The 22,353-nt window shown below is 38.9% G+C and overlaps 2 protein-coding genes across 5 annotated transcripts; both read left to right on the top strand.

Moving 5' to 3' along the window:
* Nucleotides 1–680: 680 nt before the first annotated feature.
* On the top strand, nucleotides 681–15,158 carry arntl2 (aryl hydrocarbon receptor nuclear translocator-like 2). 4 transcript variants are annotated; one of them, XM_042411483.1, is made up of 17 exons: nucleotides 681–1,012; nucleotides 7,366–7,495; nucleotides 7,598–7,651; nucleotides 7,755–7,796; nucleotides 7,974–8,131; nucleotides 9,183–9,262; nucleotides 9,725–9,817; nucleotides 10,637–10,754; nucleotides 10,834–10,980; nucleotides 11,153–11,396; nucleotides 11,827–11,933; nucleotides 12,242–12,392; nucleotides 12,493–12,563; nucleotides 12,720–12,831; nucleotides 13,043–13,133; nucleotides 14,127–14,229; nucleotides 14,385–15,158. In XM_042411483.1, exons 1-17 carry the CDS (start codon nucleotides 955–957, stop codon nucleotides 14,540–14,542), a joined length of 1,917 nt encoding a protein of 638 aa, XP_042267417.1. In that variant the 5' UTR covers nucleotides 681–954; the 3' UTR covers nucleotides 14,543–15,158. The 4 variants fall into 4 exon arrangements, with proteins under 4 accessions (XP_042267417.1, XP_042267418.1, XP_042267415.1 ...); XM_042411484.1 differs by having other exon boundaries at nucleotides 682–1,012; nucleotides 7,369–7,495; nucleotides 12,717–12,831; XM_042411481.1 differs by having other exon boundaries at nucleotides 682–1,012; nucleotides 12,717–12,831.
* si:ch211-245j22.3 (uncharacterized protein LOC563798 homolog) lies at nucleotides 15,156–22,207 on the top strand. The gene is made up of 5 exons (XM_042411486.1): nucleotides 15,156–18,588; nucleotides 19,724–19,856; nucleotides 20,018–20,167; nucleotides 20,299–20,404; nucleotides 21,264–22,207. The coding sequence occupies exons 1-5, from the start codon at nucleotides 18,518–18,520 to the stop codon at nucleotides 21,398–21,400; spliced, it is 597 nt and encodes a 198-aa protein (XP_042267420.1). The 5' UTR covers nucleotides 15,156–18,517; the 3' UTR covers nucleotides 21,401–22,207.
* The last annotated feature ends 146 nt before the right edge of the window (nucleotides 22,208–22,353 follow it).

The raw sequence follows: 22,353 nt of genomic DNA, 5'->3' as shown, positions 1-22,353 counted from the left end.
TCACAAGTTGTTTAACATTTAGGATATGCATTGGGACCAGATTGGACCATGTGATCTCTAAAGCTGGAGATGATGTCATATGTTCATAACATTCAATTAACAGTAGATATTTTTACGACTCCAGCCAGACTGGTTAATATAAGACCAGAACTGTGTACTGTGACACACCTTCCCATTCCCTTGAATGAGAGAGTGTGTCCAAACTTTTGACTGGTATGTATTTCTGGTCATGCCCGTAGCACTTTTCCTATCATGAATGTTTTGCAAATTTCCTTTCAGATGAATCCCTGAACTGCAATATTGGGAGTGATCCCTGAAATTTGTAGACATTCATACCTGTTGACAGTTATTTCGGTTATGGCAAAGAAATAACTGGCTTGATGAGGCTAAGAGAATAGACGAGCATATTAAAGTGTAGTTAAACGGAAAAATTAAGTGACTATAATTTATTTACATTTAGTTTCCATTTTAAACATTAGCCTACATTTTCTTTTCCTGTTTTTTCACAATCCTGGATTCTCCAGATAGAGTAAAATCCTGAAGAATTAATCGATTTTATTTTGACCTGATGGGAATTATAGGCTATAGATAAACTAATTGTAATATAGCATATTTTCGGCCATTTAGACAAAAGGAGTGTTTTCCTGGAAGTCGTGAAGGGAGCACCGGAGCGGTGAAGCTGCAGCGGTGACTCCGGTGCGCCTGTAGGAGGAGACTGTGTCCTGTCTTCCGCGTTTCCCCCCCTAGTTCTCCACACTGTCCTGATTACACCGCAGCCACCTTTGTGCACGTTTCCGTGCCCTCCTCTTTCAACATAGCGACCGTACAATACTCTGACCCCGGTTCGGATCCCTCTCAAGCTGTCCTACTAACACAGCAACACCCCGGAGTGTTCGACCGCCTCATCCATGCATTGGAGTCCCGAGCCACAGCGCTCCGGCTCCGGCTCCAGCCATGTCGGCCAGGAATGCAGCGGCTGGCGGCGGTGACAGAGCGGGAGGCGAACCGGCAGGTAATTTAAACACTTGAGAAGATTTATTTTAACCTATTTTAATGTAAATATTGGCTGACACGACGGCTATGTGGCGTTGAGATGAACCAGAAAAGAGACCGCGGCGTTTCTGGCAATTTCTCAACGGTTGACGGTAACTTTGCGCTATTCCAAAACTAGGTCAGTAGATCAGTAGAGCAAACTCGCCCTCTACGCCATTTATGTAACGCTGGACGGCGTTGTTTATCACATCGCCGGTGTTTTGTTCAGAATATGTCTGTGTGTCGGCTTGTCATATGTGATATTTACATTGAAATCGAGTGTGTAGTGTCTGCTCTGCCAAACGGTAACCTTAAAGACAAAACATCGCAAATGTTAGCTTAGCGATGTTAGCAGCGAGGCCTGTTTACCAAGGCAACGGTCTCAAATCAGCCGAGTCTGTTAGAGGTGATTTTACAGTCCGTCACAAATCGTCACTGTGGATATTTTTCGACACTTTGTCAGTCGGTTTTTTCTGACAGAAGTGGTGTCATATTGTGTTAAACTAGCATTAACGCATACTACTGTTTAGGCCCAGCGAGATGTGGCCATTCACCCCGACGGTTGAACCAGTTCAACGGTTTGTTCATCTCATGTTAGCGAGGACGCAGCATAACTGTGTTAGCTGTACAAAAACACATTATCATGGTCTCCTTACATAGTGACTGTCAGTGGTGGAACAAGTACTCGCATCCTTTACTTAAAGAGCCCCTTCAGACATGTTTTAGATGTATATAAAACACTCAGCTTTGAATAAGTTGTGTCTGATATATTGCCTCCAAACTAGTTGCGATGTCACAAAAATGAAAATCTGTTTTTTAATGAGCGCAGAGAAACTTTACACTTTTCAGCGGATCAGTGTGAAAACAGCCTTCTAGTGTCAAACTCTGCACAAACATCATTTGGCACAGTGAAGCTCAAACATCCAACTGTAGGAACAAGAAGAGAAAACACATTTTTGAGTGGAGGGAGACTTTAAAGACCAACTTCACCCTGTGAAATAAACACAGTCGTTGTAACAGTGGACTAACTCTTAACAGTAATCACTTAACTGGAAAGATAAATTCATGTTAAACTGAAGAGTAAAAGCATCTTTTTGTGATTTCAGAACATATAATGTTTATGGCTCAAATCCAACGTCTTTCAATCAACATTCACTGGAACATCTTTTAAATCTATTTTATTGTATTTCATTGTCATCACTTTTATTTTTGTTGTCTTTTTAATCTAGTTTTTATTTCATGCTATTTCACTGAACTGCACTAACCTGTTTGAAAGGTGCTATACAAATAAAGTTTCCTTCTAAGCTTTAAATTAGTTTAAGGTGTGTTTTCCTTATATCAGAACATTTACAGACCAGTATTTATTGCATAGACTTGAGGGATCATCTATTTAGTAGCTGCCACAGGACTCAAACTGAGCAAAACTTTGTTTTAAGGAGATCCAGTGTTAAAAAATGTTTTTGAGAACTGTGTGACCTGAGATCAGCAAAATTAGCCATTGTAAGCATATTTTACTGAAATTTTCGGTAGATAATAAGATAAATCCAATGTTCAGATATTCTTCCTGCAGAAGAAGGTTAAGGTTGTGTGTGTTTCATTGTCAGTACAATGCCTTTTGTCACTAAGGCTCAGTGGTGCTGCATGATAAAAATGTAGGTCAAACAGCAAGATCGTTGCTGGTTATTGTGCAATTCCCTCAATCGCATTTGGATTTAGAAATAGAGCGTGATGCAGGGCTGAATTAATGGTATCCGAGATTTATTGTTTGGTACAGAAACCGTCACCTAGACACATGAAACAGACCTGTTGTATTTTTATCTTTCTGGGTTTGGCTATTAAAGCTGGAATCCATAAAGAAAGAGGTTTTTGAAGGTCAAGTTTAACAGCTGTGTGCTTGAATTGGTTGTAGATGATTAAATAATAGATTTTTGCAAATGAAACACTTATAATTTAAGAGTATTACTTGGTTTAGCATTGTCAGACTCACAATGGACAGTTTTTTTTTAAGAAAAGGATCAAAATCACTATGGCAGAACCAGAGATATCCACTTTTTACTTGTCATTACACTCAACTGTAGAGATTCAGGTGTGTTTTGCTAGAAGTGGAGACGAAGAGCAGGCGACAGAGGTCTGTTATCTGCACTTCTTTCTCCCCAAATTTTTTTCATTTTCAAACTTGTAGTCTTGAGTCCCATTTGATGTAAACTGCCGGTTTTCTTCTCACAAAGCTCTCTGGAGCCACTTTATGCAGCTTTATCACATACAGTATGTAGTAGTTCTCCCCCAAGACCTGTTATCAGACTTTGATGTGTAAAAGTGCTGTTCCACTTAAATTTTTTATCAAGTTTTTTTTTCATAATGTAGTTTGAATAAAATGGAGACTGCAGAGGTACTTGATAAATACTGTCAAATTGCTGTTACTTAACAATGCTGTGGATATATTGACCACAGCACTGATCACAACCAATCAGTGTGTAGTTGTCTGTCCCTGGAGAGACAAATACTTTCTTTAAACTACGAGGAAACTATGGCAGCATCAGTAAACAGACGCCTTCTTCCATAACCTGCACATTTTATAACGGTTAAATATGTTATATAGCACTGTTGTGATCAAAGATTTTCAAATTAACTATTTTGATCATCAATACATTTTCAAGTTAAAATGAAAGGCAGAGATTCTCTGATTCTCTGATGTGGATTTGCTGCTTCTTTTTTGTCTTATGTGATGGCAAAAAGCTTTGTGTTTTGGAGTGTTGGTGAAATAAAACAAACTATTTGATGAAAATAATCAACAGATTAATCCATAATGAAAATAGTTTAATTAAGATTGTAATGAATGATTGTACATTAGACAGAGAAGAATTACATGGTGGTTTACAGTTACAATCTGAGAATATTGGGGTGCAGCTGGAAATTATTTTCACTATTGATCAATCGGTCAATTATTATTTTTTGATTAATTTGATTAATAATTTTATGATTTTCTCATAAAATGTCACAAAATAGCTAAAAATGCCACTATTTCCTTGTTTGACTCACAGTCTAAATCCCAAAGGAATTCATTTATCACAGAAGACAAAGAAAGACAGCAATTCTCCACACTAGGAGCCGATGAATGCTTGACATTTTTGCTTTAAAAATTACTTTGAAGATCAATCAATTATCAAAGTAGCTGCGGATCATTCTTTGTTGATCAGCAAATCAATGACTTGTTTCAGCTGAGATACATCTGAGGAGACTCAGAGCTTGCTCGCTATATTTAGAGTAATAAAGATTGTCGCCACTTTTGATTCTATCTCTGAATTAGAGATTGATTTCACATTTACTGAAATTCCCGGTCAGGTCGCCACAGTGGACTTTTCACCGTGACCTTATGAAACCAGTCATTTTCAGATAAGACTAGTTTTCCACACAAATAATCCTTTGCTTGTTGAAATCAACCATGTTTCCATCAACATCATCCTAGTCGTCTCTCCTCCTCGTCCATATTCTGATTGCTTCTCCGTAAAACATGTTGTTCCCTAGCGGCACACTGATTAGTATTAAACCAGTGTACAGTTAACTGTGTGTCATAGTGGTATAAATGTTTGATGGGAACTCGAAGGTTATCGAATCAGGAAGTTCAGACGGCAACAATGGCAGACTGTGGACTTAGTGGGCAGATCCCTACTGTGTGTATGAATAACATCAGAAACGTGATGTAGGGTGGTGCAGGTTAGCTCATGACCTAGTTTGACCAAACTGTCCATCCTTCTTTTCCTTGTACATCAGTGTTCATTGTTGTTTTGCACTTAATATTGTAAATATGAACAATTTAACCATTTAGTTAAATTCTGGTGGCAGTTTTTCCAAAGAGTGACAAACAAAAATTGATCAGTGTTTAACTTAGGCTTAAAATGAGTCATTTCCTTGAACTATTACTGTGGGACAAAAGGAGTGGGAAGTGCAGGGCGTGGGGTTACTTAAGTGAAGCAGATGCTCATTCAAGGATTGAGTGAATGAACGAGTTAACGAACACGTGAGCTTGAGAGAGGGATGTCTGATGTCCATTCATCAAGATGCCTTCTCTGTAACCTTGTTATCCACCAGATCTCGACAGGGAGAGCGGGATTAAAATCAGGTTGTTGCTGATCTTTTAATTGCTATTTGGGTCACAGGGTCTATGGAACAGAGTTTAAAAATAGGAGCTGTGGATATCTGCCGCATTTGGTCTGTCTCGTGCCGTTCTCTAGAGTTTCCCTCCCACACATACACACATATATACTTCTGAGGCCAAGACTAAATCAAAGTCTTGGCAGCTCCACTTCACGCTCAAATAGAGGACAGACTGTGGAGATATCGAGAGGGACGCGGTAGAGCTGCGATATCTTCTCTATAACCTCTGAACAGCTTCACCACAGCAGCTGGCGCTTTACTAATCTCTGTTAACAGATCCCTGCGCTCATTCACATAAAGACATCTGTGGGCAAGTGACTATATTCATTCAGCACGTGAATTTCCGTTTAAAGGCTGGCTTGCACTGACGGATTGTTTTAGCCGGGGTTGAATGTAGGATGTAAGGCTGAAAGGATTAGTTGATTAATCGATTAGTCCAACCGTCCTCACTCGTGAGCTATGGAGAGCAAAGTGTGTACAGGTTTCCATTCCAGCTGAGATGACAGCAGGTGATTTCACTGATTAACACTCCTTCACTCCTAAAGTCACTTACTGCAGACTTCCACGGCACACGTGAAAAGGATCCCGGATTAGTGGACAAACAAAAAGCCTCGAGACTATTCTGAAACGTCATAATCAATATAATATTAAACATATGTTGGTTATAGTCGTAAACAATGCGAGGGTCTGTTTTTCTGTGTTTCATATTGCAAATTAGATACTTGTGGTTGTTTTGGCTGTTTGCACAAAATAGCAAATCAATTTTGGAGACATCACTTTTTAGTCTCCGGTAACGTGATTGAGCAGTAATGAAATTACTGTCATTCAAAGTCCTATTATAATGTAATGTGTTAATCATATAAGTGAGCCAGAATGTGCTGATATTCACTGATTCCACCTACGAATGTTAGAAAACTAGTTTTAGTTTTATTATGTGTGAGTGAGAGACTGTTTTTTATGTATTTTACTCATCATTTTGTGGGGGGGCACAGGGACAACACATGAAGCAGATTTAAAGGTATTCATACTGAGAACATCCACTCTTCAATTAAATACTATTTGATACATTTTTTTAAAAAACAAAGACAAAATGTGAAAAAATCTCTGTCCTAAATATTAGCATTATGAGGGGAAAAAATCTTTTAATTACAGCAAATTGTGAACATAAATAAAGAGCTAATGTCAGTAGCCAAATAATTAAAAAATAATCAATATATTAAGTGATAATGAAACACATATTTGGTTTCAGTCCTAACTGAATGTAGAATTAACATTTTTCTGAGATGAATTTTGGGCCTTAAACTGGTGCTGGTGTAGCCTGTTTACAGTAGCTGATGTTTCCTTAAGTCAAGTTAGAGCAGCTACACCAGAACAACCAGTTATTATGAATGGCGTTGAGCATTGCTCAGAGGCTGATCATGTGGTCAATAAGGTGATGGGGATTCACTACTTTCAATGCTTGGACAGTAGTTTAAAGGACGGGGGGAATTGCTACACATTTTCTTAAACTTCCTCTACTGTCACAAGTCAGTAACTCTAACCTTTAAGGTGACCCCTCTTTATATATTAAAGGCCATAGTTGAATAAAGAGAATATCGGGTACTTAACAACTGAACAAGCTTTAGATGAATATGATGTTGCAGATTGTAAAAATGTACAAAAAGCATGAGACAACACAACATCAAAAGCTCTACTACCTTCAGTGCTGTCACAGTACAGAGGTGTAAATGAGGTTTATGTCTACAATAACCCAACATCAACGTGTCCTGGATACTTCAGTGATTACTGTAATAAATGTAGAAGTCACATCGTTTCAGATTTTCGCAGTTTGAACAGATGTAGAGCTCCTCTTAATTAACGCTGTTTCTGCTTCTGTGTAGACTCGTAAGGGGCCATTTGTAAGGAGTGGTTTGACAGATGAACGCCCCGAGTAACTGCTCATCAAGGCTGTTTGTGTTGCCAAAGATGAATTTTGAGCTCGTAATGAGAACATTGTGATCGTGTTTGGGCCAGTCCTGCAAATGATTCTGCAACTGTTTAATTCTTTATCACTTTACATCTAAGGAAGTACAATCTGACAGATTTATAGCTTGAAACGCAGCCGTGCGGGGGAACATATCGATGTGCTTGTAAATGTAATCAAGTCCCCACCCCTTACAACCATTTTGTGTGTTTCAGAAGATGTGCTGGTTGAGGAAAACCAAAACAGTTCTCTCTCTCTGTCCGCCATGATGACTCCATCCTCAGCTACTGGCATGTCCTTCAGCATGGAGATGCCCCGGAAACGCAAGGGCAGCGTGGACAACCAGTAAGTATGAGTGTGATTGCTTTATTTTGGCTGACAGGAAATATTATAAATCGAGTTTAATTTATACGAGTTGCTAATGAGAGTCATCAATTTCCTTCATAGGGAAACAAAATCTGCTTCTATCATTGACGCAGATATGGAAGACGACCAAAATGGGTACTGTGTGCTAATTAAAGATTAAAGACAAATGCATAAAATGTTTTCTGCACTTACTTATTGTCTTTTGTCATAAATACATTTGTGTTTTTCTTCTTTACAGGTCAGACGATGAGGACCAACATGTCAAAATTAAATGCTTCAGGTGGGTTCTATTTGACGCCACCATGTTTATAAAACATTACTGTCTTCTTGCAGAATTAACATCAATCAAAAATTAAAAATATGCTACATTTCACAGATGTTGAAGGCTATTAAAGTGAAAGGACAAAACTCTCCTGTGTTCTGTGACTGAATTATTTCTCGCTTTGTCTCTCTGCAGGGAACCACACAGCCAAATTGAGAAGAGAAGACGGGACAAAATGAACAATCTCATTGACAAGCTATCAGCCATGATTCCTACTTGTAACCCCATGTCCCGTAAGCTGGACAAACTCACTGTGCTCAGAATGGCCGTGCAGCACCTCAAATCTCTCAAAGGTACCAAGCCAGTTGATGGGCGGTGGTGTTATCTTGACTTTTCAGTACAATGTTGAATACAGCAATTGCTGAGATTCGGAAAAGGGAAAATATCACCGCAACAAAGTCCGTCTGGCAAGAAATGAGCAGTCAGACAAGTTGTAAACAAGGGTTTTGCCAGATTATCTAAACTACATTATTTATACATCAAACTGAGTCAGCGCACACAATATTTTCAACGGGAAAACCACAGCAAGTATGACGAGTTAAAGTTCAACCACAAAGTCTGGCTATAAACTTTATGATAACAGCAGCGGTTTGTTTGCCTTCATTTTCTTTTCCACATAAACTTGGCTAAACTACAGGGTCATTCAAAACCTGTGTGATCACATGACTGTGTTATTCCTGCCCCGAGTGGCTCGTTTAAATGGTGCAGACACACCGAATCATTTTCTATGGAAAGCCGGAGATCCGACTGCACGGTGCATGATGGATAGTGCACGGCGTGTTGACGGACCAACCACCGTATCTGAATTTGCATAATTACGACCTGACCTCAATGCAAATGAGGTCTGTCCAGCGCAATGCGGCCGGCTCACGAAACTCGGATCAAACTAGGCAGTGCTGAACAAATATGAATCAAGATTCTGTCACTGCATTGTTTATTTCTCGTCTCAAATGTTTTCAGAAACAGACTTTAGTGTACTGTTTAGCTGTAAAATGAAAACGTTTGTGACACGACCGCCATGTTGAAAACGGCAAAAAACCAAGCACCAGCCATCTCTCAGTACGTCACCCACGAACTGGAGCATTCAGTGGTCCGGTGCGTCCAGATGTGTTCTCGCGGGAGTCTGTGTGTCTGCACCATAAGCAGTGTTACCATGTTCCTAGAGCTCAAGAGTCAACTTGGTGAATACAATATTGTAACAGATCAGTGATGGCCAAAACTCTGAAAATAAGATTCAAGTTGTAATAAACAATTATTAAATGATTCTTTTAAATCTACAGTGTAAATGTAATGTGCTCATCTCACACTGGACCAGCTGTGTAACATATATGTCGTTATTTTCAGGTTCAGCAAGCTCCTTCTCTGAAGCCAACTACAAACCGTCATTCCTTCCTGACGAGGAACTCAAACACCTTGTCCTTAAGGTAAACATACCAACAAAGACAGCTGGCTATTTATACAACAACATTTAAGAAACTCAAGTCAAGTCATTAACTGCCAACAAGGCTATAAACTTGTACCAGTGACAATGCCTCTGCTTTACTGTGGGTTCTATTCATCAGAAAATAGATATAAAAAACACCACATTATTCTGAAGAGAACTTTTAGTTTGGCTTAGTATGAAATATCTATGAACTTCTTCTCTTGAATTTCAGTTTTAATCACTGAGTCGGCTGTTCTCCTTATTGTTGATTGTCAGTAGCAGAGAGCAATATAATACACTCACATTTCATTACAATGCTTTGGTTTAGTTAACAATATATATACTGAATGCAATATTTGACAATATATAATTCAAACATTTGCTCAATGGCCTCTTACTTTTGTCTTGACCATGTCATCACATTGGATCCCCCTATTCTCCCCCATGTTTCTTTGTTGTGCAGGCTGCAGATGGGTTCCTGTTTGTAGTGGGCTGTGATCGTGGGAAAATAGTTTTTGTCTCAGAGTCCGTCACGAAGATTTTAAATTATAGTCGGGTAACGTTTTTTACTTTTGTTGCTGTATCTGCAGCGTCTTTTGTTCATATGAAACCCCCCCGGACACACCAGATGGGCTACTTTGTCCTGATATCATTCGACCAGCCACACATGACACAGTGACTTTAGTGACATTTATGTCAATGTGTGCACAGATTTCACAGAATTACACTATAAAAACAAAATTGATAGTTATATTTGTACTATTTCATTTTTCAAAAAGCATATCAATGTCTTCACATTATGTTTTTTAGATAAATGTATTAATCTTAAATTATTAATTAGATATAGTTTAACTAAAGAACAATAGTAATTATACCAGTAGTTGCTATTTCTAATGGTACACTTGAAATCCTGATAGATCTTTTAGGTTTTTCTAAAAACTGCAAATCAAGATGCTTGCTGGAAAGAAATTCTCAGTAGACACACATGACAGCTTTGATGATGAAAATGAAGATGTTGCATGATGACGCATATATGTTTTCATCAGGTGTGGGAGTGCAGTTTAACATATATATATAATTTTTGATTTGTGGAGAAAAGAGGACATTCATAAGCTGTCTTTTAAGGAAGCCAAGAGAAAAAAAAAGCTGTTGCTTTCTCTGTCTTGTTCCTACTTAAATCTAAATCTTCCTCCATCTCAGTTCCACACAGTATCTGGTGTGCTCCGGGGTCAACAGTCCACAGTCACTGTACTTTGTTGAATATGTTATTTGTCAGCAGGAATTGCTTTAGATGCAGAATGCTTTTGACATTTCTTTTAATCAGCATGGAAACCTTTTCTAGGTCAGTTTGACAAGCTGTTTGTTCTTCCTACAGGCGGAGCTGATTGGACAGAGCTTGTTTGATTACATACACCCTAAGGACATGGGAAAAGTGAAGGAGCAGCTGTCCGCTTCTGAATTATACCCTCGCGAACGGCTAATAGATGCTAAAAGTAAAGCATTTATTTTTGTCTGTGTGTGTGTACGAGTGTGTGTTAAAGAGCATATTTAACACTCCTGTTGTGTCCCCAGCTGGTCTGCAGGTCCAGGCTGACCTCCCAGTCGGTGCAGCACGGCTGTGTTCAGGCGCACGGCGCTCTTTCTTCTGCCGCATGAAGTACAACAAAATTTCTGTCAAAGTGGAGAAGGAATTCCAGGCCAGCACCTCCAAAAAGAAAGGTTGAAAAATTATTCTGTGGCTTACCTTGTACGTTAAGAGTTTGAATTTTGTACTTGATGTGTAACAGCTAATATAATATTTATCAAGTACACTTCCATTTACAAGAAGTATTGGTGTAAATGGACAAATTCATTTAGTTTAATGGGTGTATTTTGTGATTTGTGCCCACAGAGTCACAGAAGTACTGCACAGTTCACTGTACAGGCTATATGCGCAGCTGGCCTACCAGTCAGCTGGGAGCAGAGGGGGAGGGCGAGGGAGACAAACAGGATAGCTCCCATTTCAGCTGTCTGGTGGCTGTGGGACGTGTCCACTCCCACTTATCTCCCCAAGTTAACGGAGAAGTCCGAGTTAAACCCACAGAGTTCATCACACGCTATGCCATGGATGGCAAATTCACCTTTGTCGATCAAAGGTAGACTTGAATTTCAACAAGGGGGTGGTGTCTCTTGTTTATGTGTTAAATCAACGGCTGTGGCTTTATCTGTTGCAGGAAGGGAGACCCAGATGCAATGCATGACTTTGTTGACTTAATGTTCATGCATCTTTTTGATAAGAGTACAAATAGTAGCGCAAACTTTGTGCAAAATAACTTTTTCGAGAGAGAGACAGGACTTTGAATGTTCTAAAGAGATGTTTGTTTATGTATTATTTAGTCCATGTCATGAGTATCAGTGCTGATGAATAACTAGTCTGTATCTCTCGCTACATAGCCAGATACATAGTTAGATTAGTCACAAATGCTTCTACCTTATTTCAAATATCCTTCAGTGAAACTTTTCCATTGTTATGAATTGCACATTTTAAACTCTTTTAACACTTAACTTTGTCACTCTCTGTCACAGAGCGACAACCATTCTCGGTTATCTTCCCCAAGAACTGCTCGGGACGTCATGTTATGAGTACTTCCATCAAGACGACTTACCGCATTTAGCTGATAGACATCGAAAAGGTAAATAATATTTTTCAGTGACCTCCTACAGTTAATCATTTGTCTAATTGTCTTCGATGTTCAATTTGTCCAATGGTCCAACTTTACAAAACAACTTCAGTATTAAAAGACAAGAAAAACACTTAATATATTTCTTTCCATCTTGATATGTTCATTTAAGTAGGTAACAGTGGTTTCCCCATATTTTACTACTGCTGGTCCTGTGCTTGTTGAAATACATTTGTAATGTACTAACACTCACCATACAGCGTGCTTCATTTCCAGTGTTTAGTCCTCTAACACATCTTCTCTCTGTTTCTCTTCCACAGTGCTGCGCAGTAAAGAGAAAATAGAGACAAACTGCTATAAGTTCAAAACAAAATATGGCTCCTTTGTCACTCTGCAAAGTCAGTGGTTTAGTTTTGTAAATCCCTGGACCAAAGAAGTAGAATACATAGTGTCAACAAATACAGTCATATCGTAAGTATATGCTTCAATCCCTTTGTGAATCACCTACATATGTACCTGAGATAGATGTATATTAATCAGAGCTTCACTTGTTTTCTCATCTCACAACAAGGCACGATCACAGTCGAACAAGTCGGTCGGGAAACAAGTCTGAACAGTCGAGCAATTCCAAGACTTCTGATGGTCAGTTGAAATGAAAAATAATCTATGGAGATGTTTTCTCATTGATATCTCTGATGCATCTGTAAAAGTACAGATTGTGTGGTAGTGGTGCACTGTATTATATACTGTATATCTGTTCCTTTCTCTCGTAACCTTTTTGTTTTCTTCTGTTAGAAGATGGCAAGAAGTCCCTGCCAATTATACCAGGCATCTCCACCACACCTGGGACTATGATATATGCTGGAAGCATCGGGACGCAGATTGCCAACGAGCTGCTGGATTTCAACAGGTGTGGCATCGCAGCATTGGGTCTTTAGTTTCTGTAACAGTGATAGACATCATCTAATGACAACTGTATAAAGGGCGAATCACTTGAGTCTTTTTGTCTTTTAGGTCCATCTACATTAATGCTGCAGTGTTTTTACAGCTGCAGTCGGTATGCTTCTCAGTTGTTGTAGATGTTACTCGCCGCATTTTTAACTTGTTTTGTGTTGCTTTAGGATGAATTCATCACCGTCCAGTGGTAATGTCAGCCCATTCAGTCTGCCACAGGATAAGTCTCCACTAACTCACAGTCAAGTCAGCAACAATGTAAGTTTTTGCACATGCATATTTTTATTGGTGCACATTTGTCCCAGTTATTGTTTAGGTTGCAGAAGCCAACAAAACAGCCTCTCATAGCCTGTTGTTTTTGTTCGTCTCCTTTGCCGCTGCCTTTGTCAATTAATGTTTGTTCCTCCAAAAAAAATGCATGAAACTTGGCAGTGAAGCCCAGTCCAAAATGAATAAGTCAGTGTAAGTGCATAGTTAAATAAAGAAAACATTTTGTTGAATAGTTAAACTTATATGCTGCAGGTGTGTAGTTTCAAAGACTCCAATGACCCTGAATCAGCTTTCAGTATAATATGAAAACATCGTTTATTTTTTATCACAGTGTTTGGCCAAATGCTGAAGTGAATGTTAATTATCATTGAATGTTAGTTAATGTGTCAGAATACATCCATGAGGGATGGGTCATGTAAATGACCAGACACGAAAATAAAACCATTCATTCATTCATATCACTACCTGAATAAGATCACAATTTTATCTTTATAACCAGTTATACTCTAATACATGCTAGGGTAAGAAAATGTTTGGAAAAGCAATAGTTATTGCTTGCAGCAATAAAAAGTTACACTTCTCTGATTTAGAAAGTCTAATAAGATGAAAATTAGGACAATCTCCTAGATTAGCTCTAATAAAAGCACACAGAAGATGCAAATAAAGGAGCAGAGAAATATTTTTCAAACTGGCATTTTGACTATACAAGCTCAGTCCGGTTTTACATTTTTTACCACCTCATTTGTCTTAAACAACTCACTTCATAATGGCAGAAGGTTTTCTTAGAGGTAAAACAACCATAATGTGAAGCAATCACAGCTGTATGCCAAAGGAAATTATGGTGAATTTCCTCCAAAGGTTGAAAGGCATAATTTAGTCTAGCACTGATTTGATTCTTTCCTTCTTTTTTTAACCTCATGACTAAACTCTTGCCATTTTTTTTCTGCTAGGGCTATAATTTGTTCCTCTTTTGGTCTCTAGGTGCCAAACGGAGAGGCAGCAGACATGGAGATGCCAGAAAAGTCCAGCTCAGAGGGTGAGCCTCAGGGAGCTTCATTCTCAGGAGGAGAAGCAGCACTCATGGGTACTCTCTCTAATCCTCTTAATAAGCACATTTATAAACTGTGTGTTGGAACACGTGTGTATCAGACCTGCTGTGCTGTATTTCCTCTTGAAAACTAGTTGTCACCTCTTATAACTCTTATATTTTTCTTTCTCTTTCACCCCATCTCACCGCAGGGGAGAACTCCCAGCTGGATTTGGACAGTGTGGTTGGACCAGGCCTTAGTAGTCTTAGCAATGACGAAGCAGCCATGGCAGTGATCATGAGCCTCCTGGAGACGGACACAAACTTAGGCGAGGCGGTGGACTTTGAAGAGATGCACTGGTCTTTATAGAATCCGTTCTTACAGTGTGATGCAGTGACACACTGAAAAAAAAAACACTTAGGTCAGTTTTTTGATGACAAGAACTGCTTGAATGCTTTCTCTGAGAAACAGCATTTGTTGGGGTTTTTTTTGTTTTTTTTAAATACCTTTTTTATTTATTAGTTATTGTTTCCCACATAAGCTGTGTAGAGCCTTTTGGTGTGGCTGCTCTATCAGGTAGCGGGATCGATGACGATAAGGGACACCTGCTTTCTCTTCGTCGTCATGAGGAGGAGGACGTGCCTCTAAAGCTTTACAGCAGTCTGCCTGCCCTGAGACGCTGTTCCTCACTGCTTACTCTGTTTAATCGAAGAGGCCTCACAAGGTTGAGGACCGACCCCATGAACACAAATGACAGTGACATGACATACAATGGCTCTGGATTCCTGCTCTTGTTTCTCTCCTCCACCTACACTTGAACAGAGGTCGGGAGTGATGATGCAAAAAAAATTGCACTGAATCGATTCATGTTTTTTTTTTTTTTTTAAAGGTTGTAATTTGATTAGGTACTGTATGTTTATTAAAATGCGAGGAAGACACTTTGACAACCTGGCCCATCTCTGTGACCCCCCCCCCCACCCCACCCCACCCCTCAGGATCCAAACCGTAGGTAGCCAGCATACCACGGCAGACCACACTTCCATAACCTCTAACTTTGAGAGTCACCTAATGATGTGCCGCTCAGAGATTTTCTCTTAATGTGTCAGTATCTGAACATTTTCCGTGGAAACAGTCCACTAACAATCTCTCTTGTACACTGACTTGGACATACTGTATACATGTGAATTTAGTATGATTGCAAACACCACGTCTTCAGGCCATATCTGTCTTAAAGGGATAGTTTGCATCGGTAGGATATTTTCATTTTTTCAGTGTATACATTTCAATAGACATTTAGCCTCCAGTATTGGCTGCACTGGATTTTATTTGCCACAGCTCTTAACATTCTTTTGGCAGACATGATCCACTTTGATAAATGTGTTGGAGAGCAGCCAGTTCTGGTAGCTGGCTCATGAACTCCTATGGATTTGTGAGCAGCACACAGCACTACTTCATTACAAAGCGAAACGGCACTTTAGAGGTGCTGAAATGGAAGTTTGGTAACAATGTCTGAACAGCAACCCCGTTTCACATCTGGGACATTTTATCAATACGTGTTTGACGTTGATCTCTGAGTGTGACGGTAGGAGTGATAACTCAGGGAGTGATGGAAACAGAGCTGCCCCATATAAACATACAGTGACACAGTTCCTACCAGCTGTAGCAGTATTTTGTCCTTCAGTTAAAGGTTTTACATCCCCTACATACTGTACATTGGTATGTGGTATAAACAGTCTGTACTTGTGCATCTGTGTTCTTACTTATTGTCAGCTTTATGATCTTGCAGGTAAGCCATAGCTTTAGCGTTGTTTGTTGTTTTTTTTTTCATGTACACTTATGCACTGACAGTCTTTCTAAAGACGCGTTCATGTTTATGTGCTTGTCAGCATTGTCATGCATACATTTATTAAGGGATTATGCTATGCAGAGCTATCATTCCATAAATTCTGTTTAGCTTTAACATTAAGGAATGTTCCTTTTTTCCTAATTGTGTAATTGTCAATCCCATATTATGCAGGTAGAAGACATACAGCTGACATGTGATATGTCCTTTGAATAAGTCATTGAGTTTTGTTGATCCTGCTGCCATTTACCTCATCTAGAGTTTTGTTTTGCCTGTGCTTATAATTGCACATCTTAGATTTTACTAACAAAACATCGATAGGCACGATGCGATGATTTATTATTTTGCATGGGATGACTTGAGACTGTAGGACCTCTGCCAGTCAGTGATACCACTGCTGAGAATCAGGTGGCAGCCAGATGGCCTCATGGGTTGTTGTAAGGTAAAGTTTAGATTTTCCAAAGCATGTCAAATTAATATCATACATCGAGATTTAAACAGGTTGGCAGTAAGCCTGGCTGATGCCAAATAATAGAAAACTTACTGTTCTAAACGTGTTAAATTTAAGGAAATTATTGGCTGTTTTGTTTTTTTTGTTTTTTTAAATGTAAGCACTTTGGTTGGCTCGCCCTGTTCCAAGTTATGAAAATTTGTAACCTTTCTCAAAATTTGAATGCAAAGTCTACAAACTATGAAAAAGTTAACTAAGAACACTAGAAGATAAACTCCTGAGAGTTTGGTACATTGATTTTGGGCTCATCTGATACCCTGTAGACATGTTGTGCATGTTACATTGATCAAATCATTCAATCGTTTTGAGTGTTGTACACTGCTGAAGGCTCATAGATAGAGTTTAAATGTGTATCTGTTCTTTACCCCTCGGTCATTAACACCCAGACCAAGCCCAAACATTAGTTTCTATTTCTGCCCAAGTATATAGTATTTCATATTGGTATCTCCGGCCATGATTTATTGTCATCTCTTGAGGACTGTTAAGGATTTTCCTGTAAGAACTCTTGTTTCAAGGGAAGAACAGTTGTGAATCATCCTCTTTATGCTTGAATTATGAGGAGCCAGTGGATGGAGCAGCTGAACTCATAAGGACCCTCCTGCCTGTGTCCGAAGTGCCTTTGGACATTTCTGCCCGGACACACAATAAACCTGTGTTGATTTTTTTGGGGAGGAGTCCACCTCCCACCCCGGCGCCTCTGCAGACTGAAAGGAGGGCTATTTGTGCTATCTTATGTATCATTGGATTAACTTGACGCAACATGGCATACTGTAAACATCATCAATTCAGTGGAGGCTTGTCCACAGATGAACCAGGAGCTCTGCACGGTGGCTTCAGTACTCAACTACCGAGTCGTGCCATAGACGCAGGCTGGTCTTTTTTTAAAAAGGCAAAAATTCAGTCCATTTTGTATTATTTTTGTTCCCGGTCTTCATGTTCAATCATTGCACTGTTGTAGCTGCTCTGTCCACAGAGCAGTGAGACTGCTAAAACATTGCTTTCACTTCAACTTCTTTGGTGGTGACAAAATATTTTTGCTTCTGTCTCCGTTTGAAATAAAACAGTAGATTTTGTAAGTTAGGGAACATCGTTTTTGATTTCATGCCCTGCTTTGTGTGTAGTTGCATGCAGCTTTTGTATCATTTTAATGGTATTGTTAGTTTTTTGGAAATTTGTTGAAACTGTCCCCGCACAGGAGGAAGGACCTTAACATTTGGGCTTAAATTTAGCAGCTGGGAGCTTGTTAACTGCTTCCATTGTACCACTTCCTGCCACTTTAAGTTCATTCTTCATTGATTTTTGGGCTCAAGAGGAAGCACTTACTGTATATGTCTGTTGCATTATTGCTGCTACTATCAACACGTCTGGTTTGTCTTCCCGGGTTGTCTTCCCAGGCTGTCATGTTGTTAATAAATATTAGTTTACTGAACTCCCAGCAGGATCTTTGGCCATATTTTCAAATATCAGTACTTCCAAGTATCAAACAGAAACAATCTCTGAACTCAGAATTCATGATGTTTCATCAAGCTCTTGCCCCCTTTTTATGATAAAATAGAATTAGCCTTTATTGTCTCCCTTTGGAGAAATTTGTCTTGGGCATTTGAGAGAACACAGCAGCACACAGCTTCTCCATATATACACAATATATACATGTACAATCAAACTATAATTAACATGCAGTATCACACACACATCCGTATACACACCAAGAATATTGCACAATGCCCTACATTAAAATTCTGCAGCCTTCTGTCTGCAACGAGGCAGCTTGAGAAGCCGCAGTCTGCTTTTTGAGTAATTACATTTGCCCTCGACTGCACCCACTTGTAACCTTCTTTTTTGTTCACCCCCTGAGAAGATTAGCTTCGAGTAATTTGTGAAAAGTGATAAGGCAGCGGTTGGTGCAATTAAGAAAGCATGGCATAAGCTGGGATTTGCTGTGTATATAAAGTCGGGGGTGAAAGTGGAGCTGTTGCTCCTTCATTACAGAATGGGACAAGCTGCAACTCTGCCTTGCAGGAGAGGAGAGTCTTATGTTACAGAGCTGTACCAGTGGTTCAGGTAAGGTTTTCATCTGGCTTTTCAAATGTGTACAGAAAAGCTGTAAATTAAGTATTTTGATGCTTTTGTGTGTATTCAGGCAGAAGATGATATGAAATGTTAAGGGGGCTCATTTGTGTTGAAAGAAGTTTATGGAAGAACGTGTAGCTACTGTATGTGCTTACTGAAAAAAAAACTGCAGTTTAAGCTGAAGAAACATATAAGAAATGTACCACCAGGTGTCTTTTTGTCATGTATAATATATTATGTTCCAGATACATTTTTAAAGCAATTTATTGGCCTTTTTAAAGGATATGTTCACAATTTTTTCAAGTCTGTCTTAAAACAATAGTCAGTTGTCCATATGAACACCTTATCTGAAGATAACATGAGGCTTCAGCAGTCTAAATTAGTCAAATAAAGTGGATATCTTTTTTAAATTCCCTCCCTGTGTCTTGAGTGTTTTCCTTTATAGCTGTAGTAGAAGGATCATAAACAAAGAAGAGGGAATTTACACTAAAAAGACAGTAACTTTGAAATATATCCATTTGATTTGACTAATTTGTGTGACCGAAGCCTCAAATTATCTTCAAATAAACTTTGAAATAAATTCTTGTTCAAAACGAGGACTGTTGATTTTATCCCCCATTACTTAGATTGACAGAGCTTTATGAAGGGAAAAATGTGTCAATGTTCTTATGAACACCTGACTATTGTTTTTGGACAGACTTGGAAAAAAATGTGAACCTATCCTTTAATCCTCAATTTATTTTAAACCTCATTTGACTTCTTTGCTCAGTTTATTTTTGCTGTGTGAGCTGTTATTATGAAATATATGGAGGAATAGCGCTTCTTCCGGTCCTACTTTTTTCATGATTACACACTGCTGATTAGCTCGTCTTTGCCACGCTGTAGTAAAGTGGTTCAAAACCATTTGACCTAATCATCTTAGCACTCACGTCCCAGCGTATAAACAAGCCTGGTCGGGGATGGGTTGACCTTAATTCTCTTAATTCTCATATTAAAGGACATGGTTTTCCTTCTACAAATCTGACCTGTCATTCAAACAACCTTTTATGTTTTCTCGTGTAATAAAACAGAAATAGTTATTTCCTGTTTATTAAAAACTTTCATTCTTTGTCTTTTCTTGTGATAGAAAGTTTATTAATGAATGTCCAAGTGGGCTGATCACTCTTCATGAGTTTCAAAGGCATTTCTGCAATGGAACAGTGGGCAGTGAGTCAGCAGAGTATGCGGAAAAGATATTCCGCACACTGGACACTAATGCGGTAAGCAAAGTGCTCTGAATAACACTACACACATCATATATCACATCTGATGCTGTTGTAGGAAACATATTGCCTCCAGACTCAACAGGACAAGAATGAATACCATTCCTTCTAACAATGCGTCATTAAGTTGGATGTTAACAGGGGATTATTTGCAACAGGACGGGGTGGTAGATTTCAGGGAGTACGTCATGGCCATCAGCATGCTTATCGAAGGTTCAGCTGTGGAGAAGTTGCGCTGGTCATTCAAGCTTTATGACAAAGACAGAGACGGAGCCATCACAAAGGAGGAGATGCTAGAGATAATGCAGGTGTGTTGCTGTCCAAAGCAAAGCACATGTTCTAAACTTTTTGTCTGAAAGTGATATTTATGATTGAGGTGATACCCACAGATTCAGCATCTTTCAGTTCAACTGGTGTATGTTTTCTTTTTCCTTAACAGGCTGTTTATAAGATGAGTGTAGCCACTGCTTTAACCAAACCCAACCCACTAACAGCTGAAGAATGTACCAACAGGATATTTCTGCGATTAGACAAAGACAATAACGGTGAGGAAATGATTTTCCCTTTCTGCTTGAAAAACACGGTTCGGTGTTATTTGAGGTCATATTAACCCTTAAAGTCATGAGGTATTTAGTATGCCTTCCCCTCAGTAAACTAACATAGGACTCGTGCCTATGGTTTTGAAGAGAAAGTAGTAAATTAATAAGTAAATATACATATTAAGCAGCCACTCACAGTTGGGGGCAATGTGCCAAAAACGTTCAACATTAGGGATTTGTTTTCTCATTTATTGCATGTTCTTCACGACTATGGTTCTCTGTCTGAATAAAGAATCTAATCTGTTTGTTAAAAAGTTATTTAATACCTCTTTAAAGCCTTTGTGTAGATTCTGAAAGTTTTGAGAGCTACAGAAGAGGCTCTGCTGAGACGCAACCCTAAAGAAGTATTTCTTTTACCAGTTAGAACAAGTCTTTGTCAGGTCCAAGGTCAATATTGAGTCAGATGAAGGAAGTACATACCTAAAGCTGAGGTAACTCACTACAGCATGTGACATGTGCACAAAATGTTTGTTTTTTTTTAAAAAAACAAGCTTGCAAGACATATGATACTTACATTAAGACCTAAAAGAAGAGTAGTAGGGCCTTCAGGACAGTAAATATTTCTCTTTTAGGCTATAAATACTGTACACAGGCCTCTACATTTAACCTAAATTTAATTGAAAACTGAAGTGATACGATATGACCTCCTGCATGGATCATATACAGTAGTTGTATATTTTTGATGACACAATAATTTAAAAAAAGTTAAAACACTGGCAGGCATACTGTAGGTTGAGGGGGGACAAGAGCCAAATGTCGCCCGCTCTTTGTCTGTAATCATTGTGTGTCCTTGTTATGTCTGTAGCCATCATCACTGTGGAGGAGTTCATAGAGGGAGCGCTGGATGATGATTGGATCAGAGAGATGCTGGAATGTGACCCCAGCACTGTGAAGGTGGAGAGGCCCCTGAGGAGGGACACCGCTTTGGGGACCCATGGTTGACCTGAAGCGGGTTATTCTATTCACTGAGAGCAAAGAGACAAAGCAGTTGATGTTTGGACTGAAGTTTCCAGGAAACGTTATATCATGGTCTGCAGAGTAACTTCAAGGGAGACACCAGAGAGCACTAGAAAATGTGCACACAGTAATTTGCCACAATATAAAGTGTTCATTTCTGTTATAATTATTTTTCTGCAGATTGGATCAATGCTTAGTGTTGTTCTTTTGTTGATGTTTTCTTTGCCGCACCATTTGTGTTTTACTATGTTTGAATACATACATTGAGACATTACTTGTCCTACTCATATTATATTATTAAATACCCCATCTGTAGTCATGGTCAGGATAACCAGCAACAAAAATGCAACCTAAAAGGTTACAGACTCTAAATACAAAATTGCAAAACTGTGGCTCCCTGTAAAATCGGCTCTTAGAGGTAGATGTTTACTCAAGTAATGTTCGTCAGTGCAATTTTAGGTACTTTATTATTATAAGATTTCCATTTTATGTCACTAAATACTTTTACTCTATTTTTAAAGATAATGACTGTAGTTTTTACTCCACTGCACTTATTTGCAATAGTTACTGTAGATAGCTTACTTTGCAGTTTAACAATATGCTGTATATGATGCAAACCAACAGTGTTAAATTTAGCTCCACCATGAACAAATTAAAACATTAAAACTGCATGCATGAATCATTAACAATAACTCTGTAATATACTGTATAATGTAACAGTCTGAAAGGGACATACTGAGTGCTTTTTCCTTTGAATACTCAAGTACATGTTATTGTTTAATACGCCTCTATGTTTACATCAATAAAACTTTGAATTCAGGACTTTTATTAGACTATTTTGTCTAAGGATACTTCCACCAGTGACACATACAGACCACTTGGTGTCGCCTGTGCTTGTGTAAAACTGAAACACAGACACCTCCCAAATTTTGAGGGAT

Source organism: Thunnus maccoyii, chromosome 5, assembly GCF_910596095.1.
Source record: "Thunnus maccoyii chromosome 5, fThuMac1.1, whole genome shotgun sequence".
Classification (NCBI taxonomy): domain Eukaryota; kingdom Metazoa; phylum Chordata; class Actinopteri; order Scombriformes; family Scombridae; genus Thunnus; species Thunnus maccoyii.
The sequence above is the reverse complement of the archived record's forward strand: the minus strand, read 5'-3'. Positions and strand labels throughout refer to the sequence as shown.

Bases quoted from the DNA above. Each gene is read 5' to 3' on its own strand.
- si:ch211-245j22.3 (XM_042411486.1), top strand. From the start codon at position 18,518: ATGGGACAAGCTGCAACTCTGCCTTGCAGGAGAGGAGAGTCTTATGTT. The intron at 19,857-20,017 runs GTAAGCAAAGTG...TATTTGCAACAG, and splicing joins GCACACTGGACACTAATGCG to GACGGGGTGGTAGATTTCAG. The intron at 20,168-20,298 runs GTGTGTTGCTGT...TTTCCTTAACAG, and splicing joins AGATGCTAGAGATAATGCAG to GCTGTTTATAAGATGAGTGT.
- arntl2 (XM_042411481.1), top strand. From the start codon at position 955: ATGTCGGCCAGGAATGCAGCGGCTGGCGGCGGTGACAGAGCGGGAGGC. The intron at 7,797-7,973 runs GTGGGTTCTATT...GTCTCTCTGCAG, and splicing joins GTCAAAATTAAATGCTTCAG to GGAACCACACAGCCAAATTG. The intron at 12,393-12,492 runs GTAAGTATATGC...TCTCACAACAAG, and splicing joins TCAACAAATACAGTCATATC to GCACGATCACAGTCGAACAA.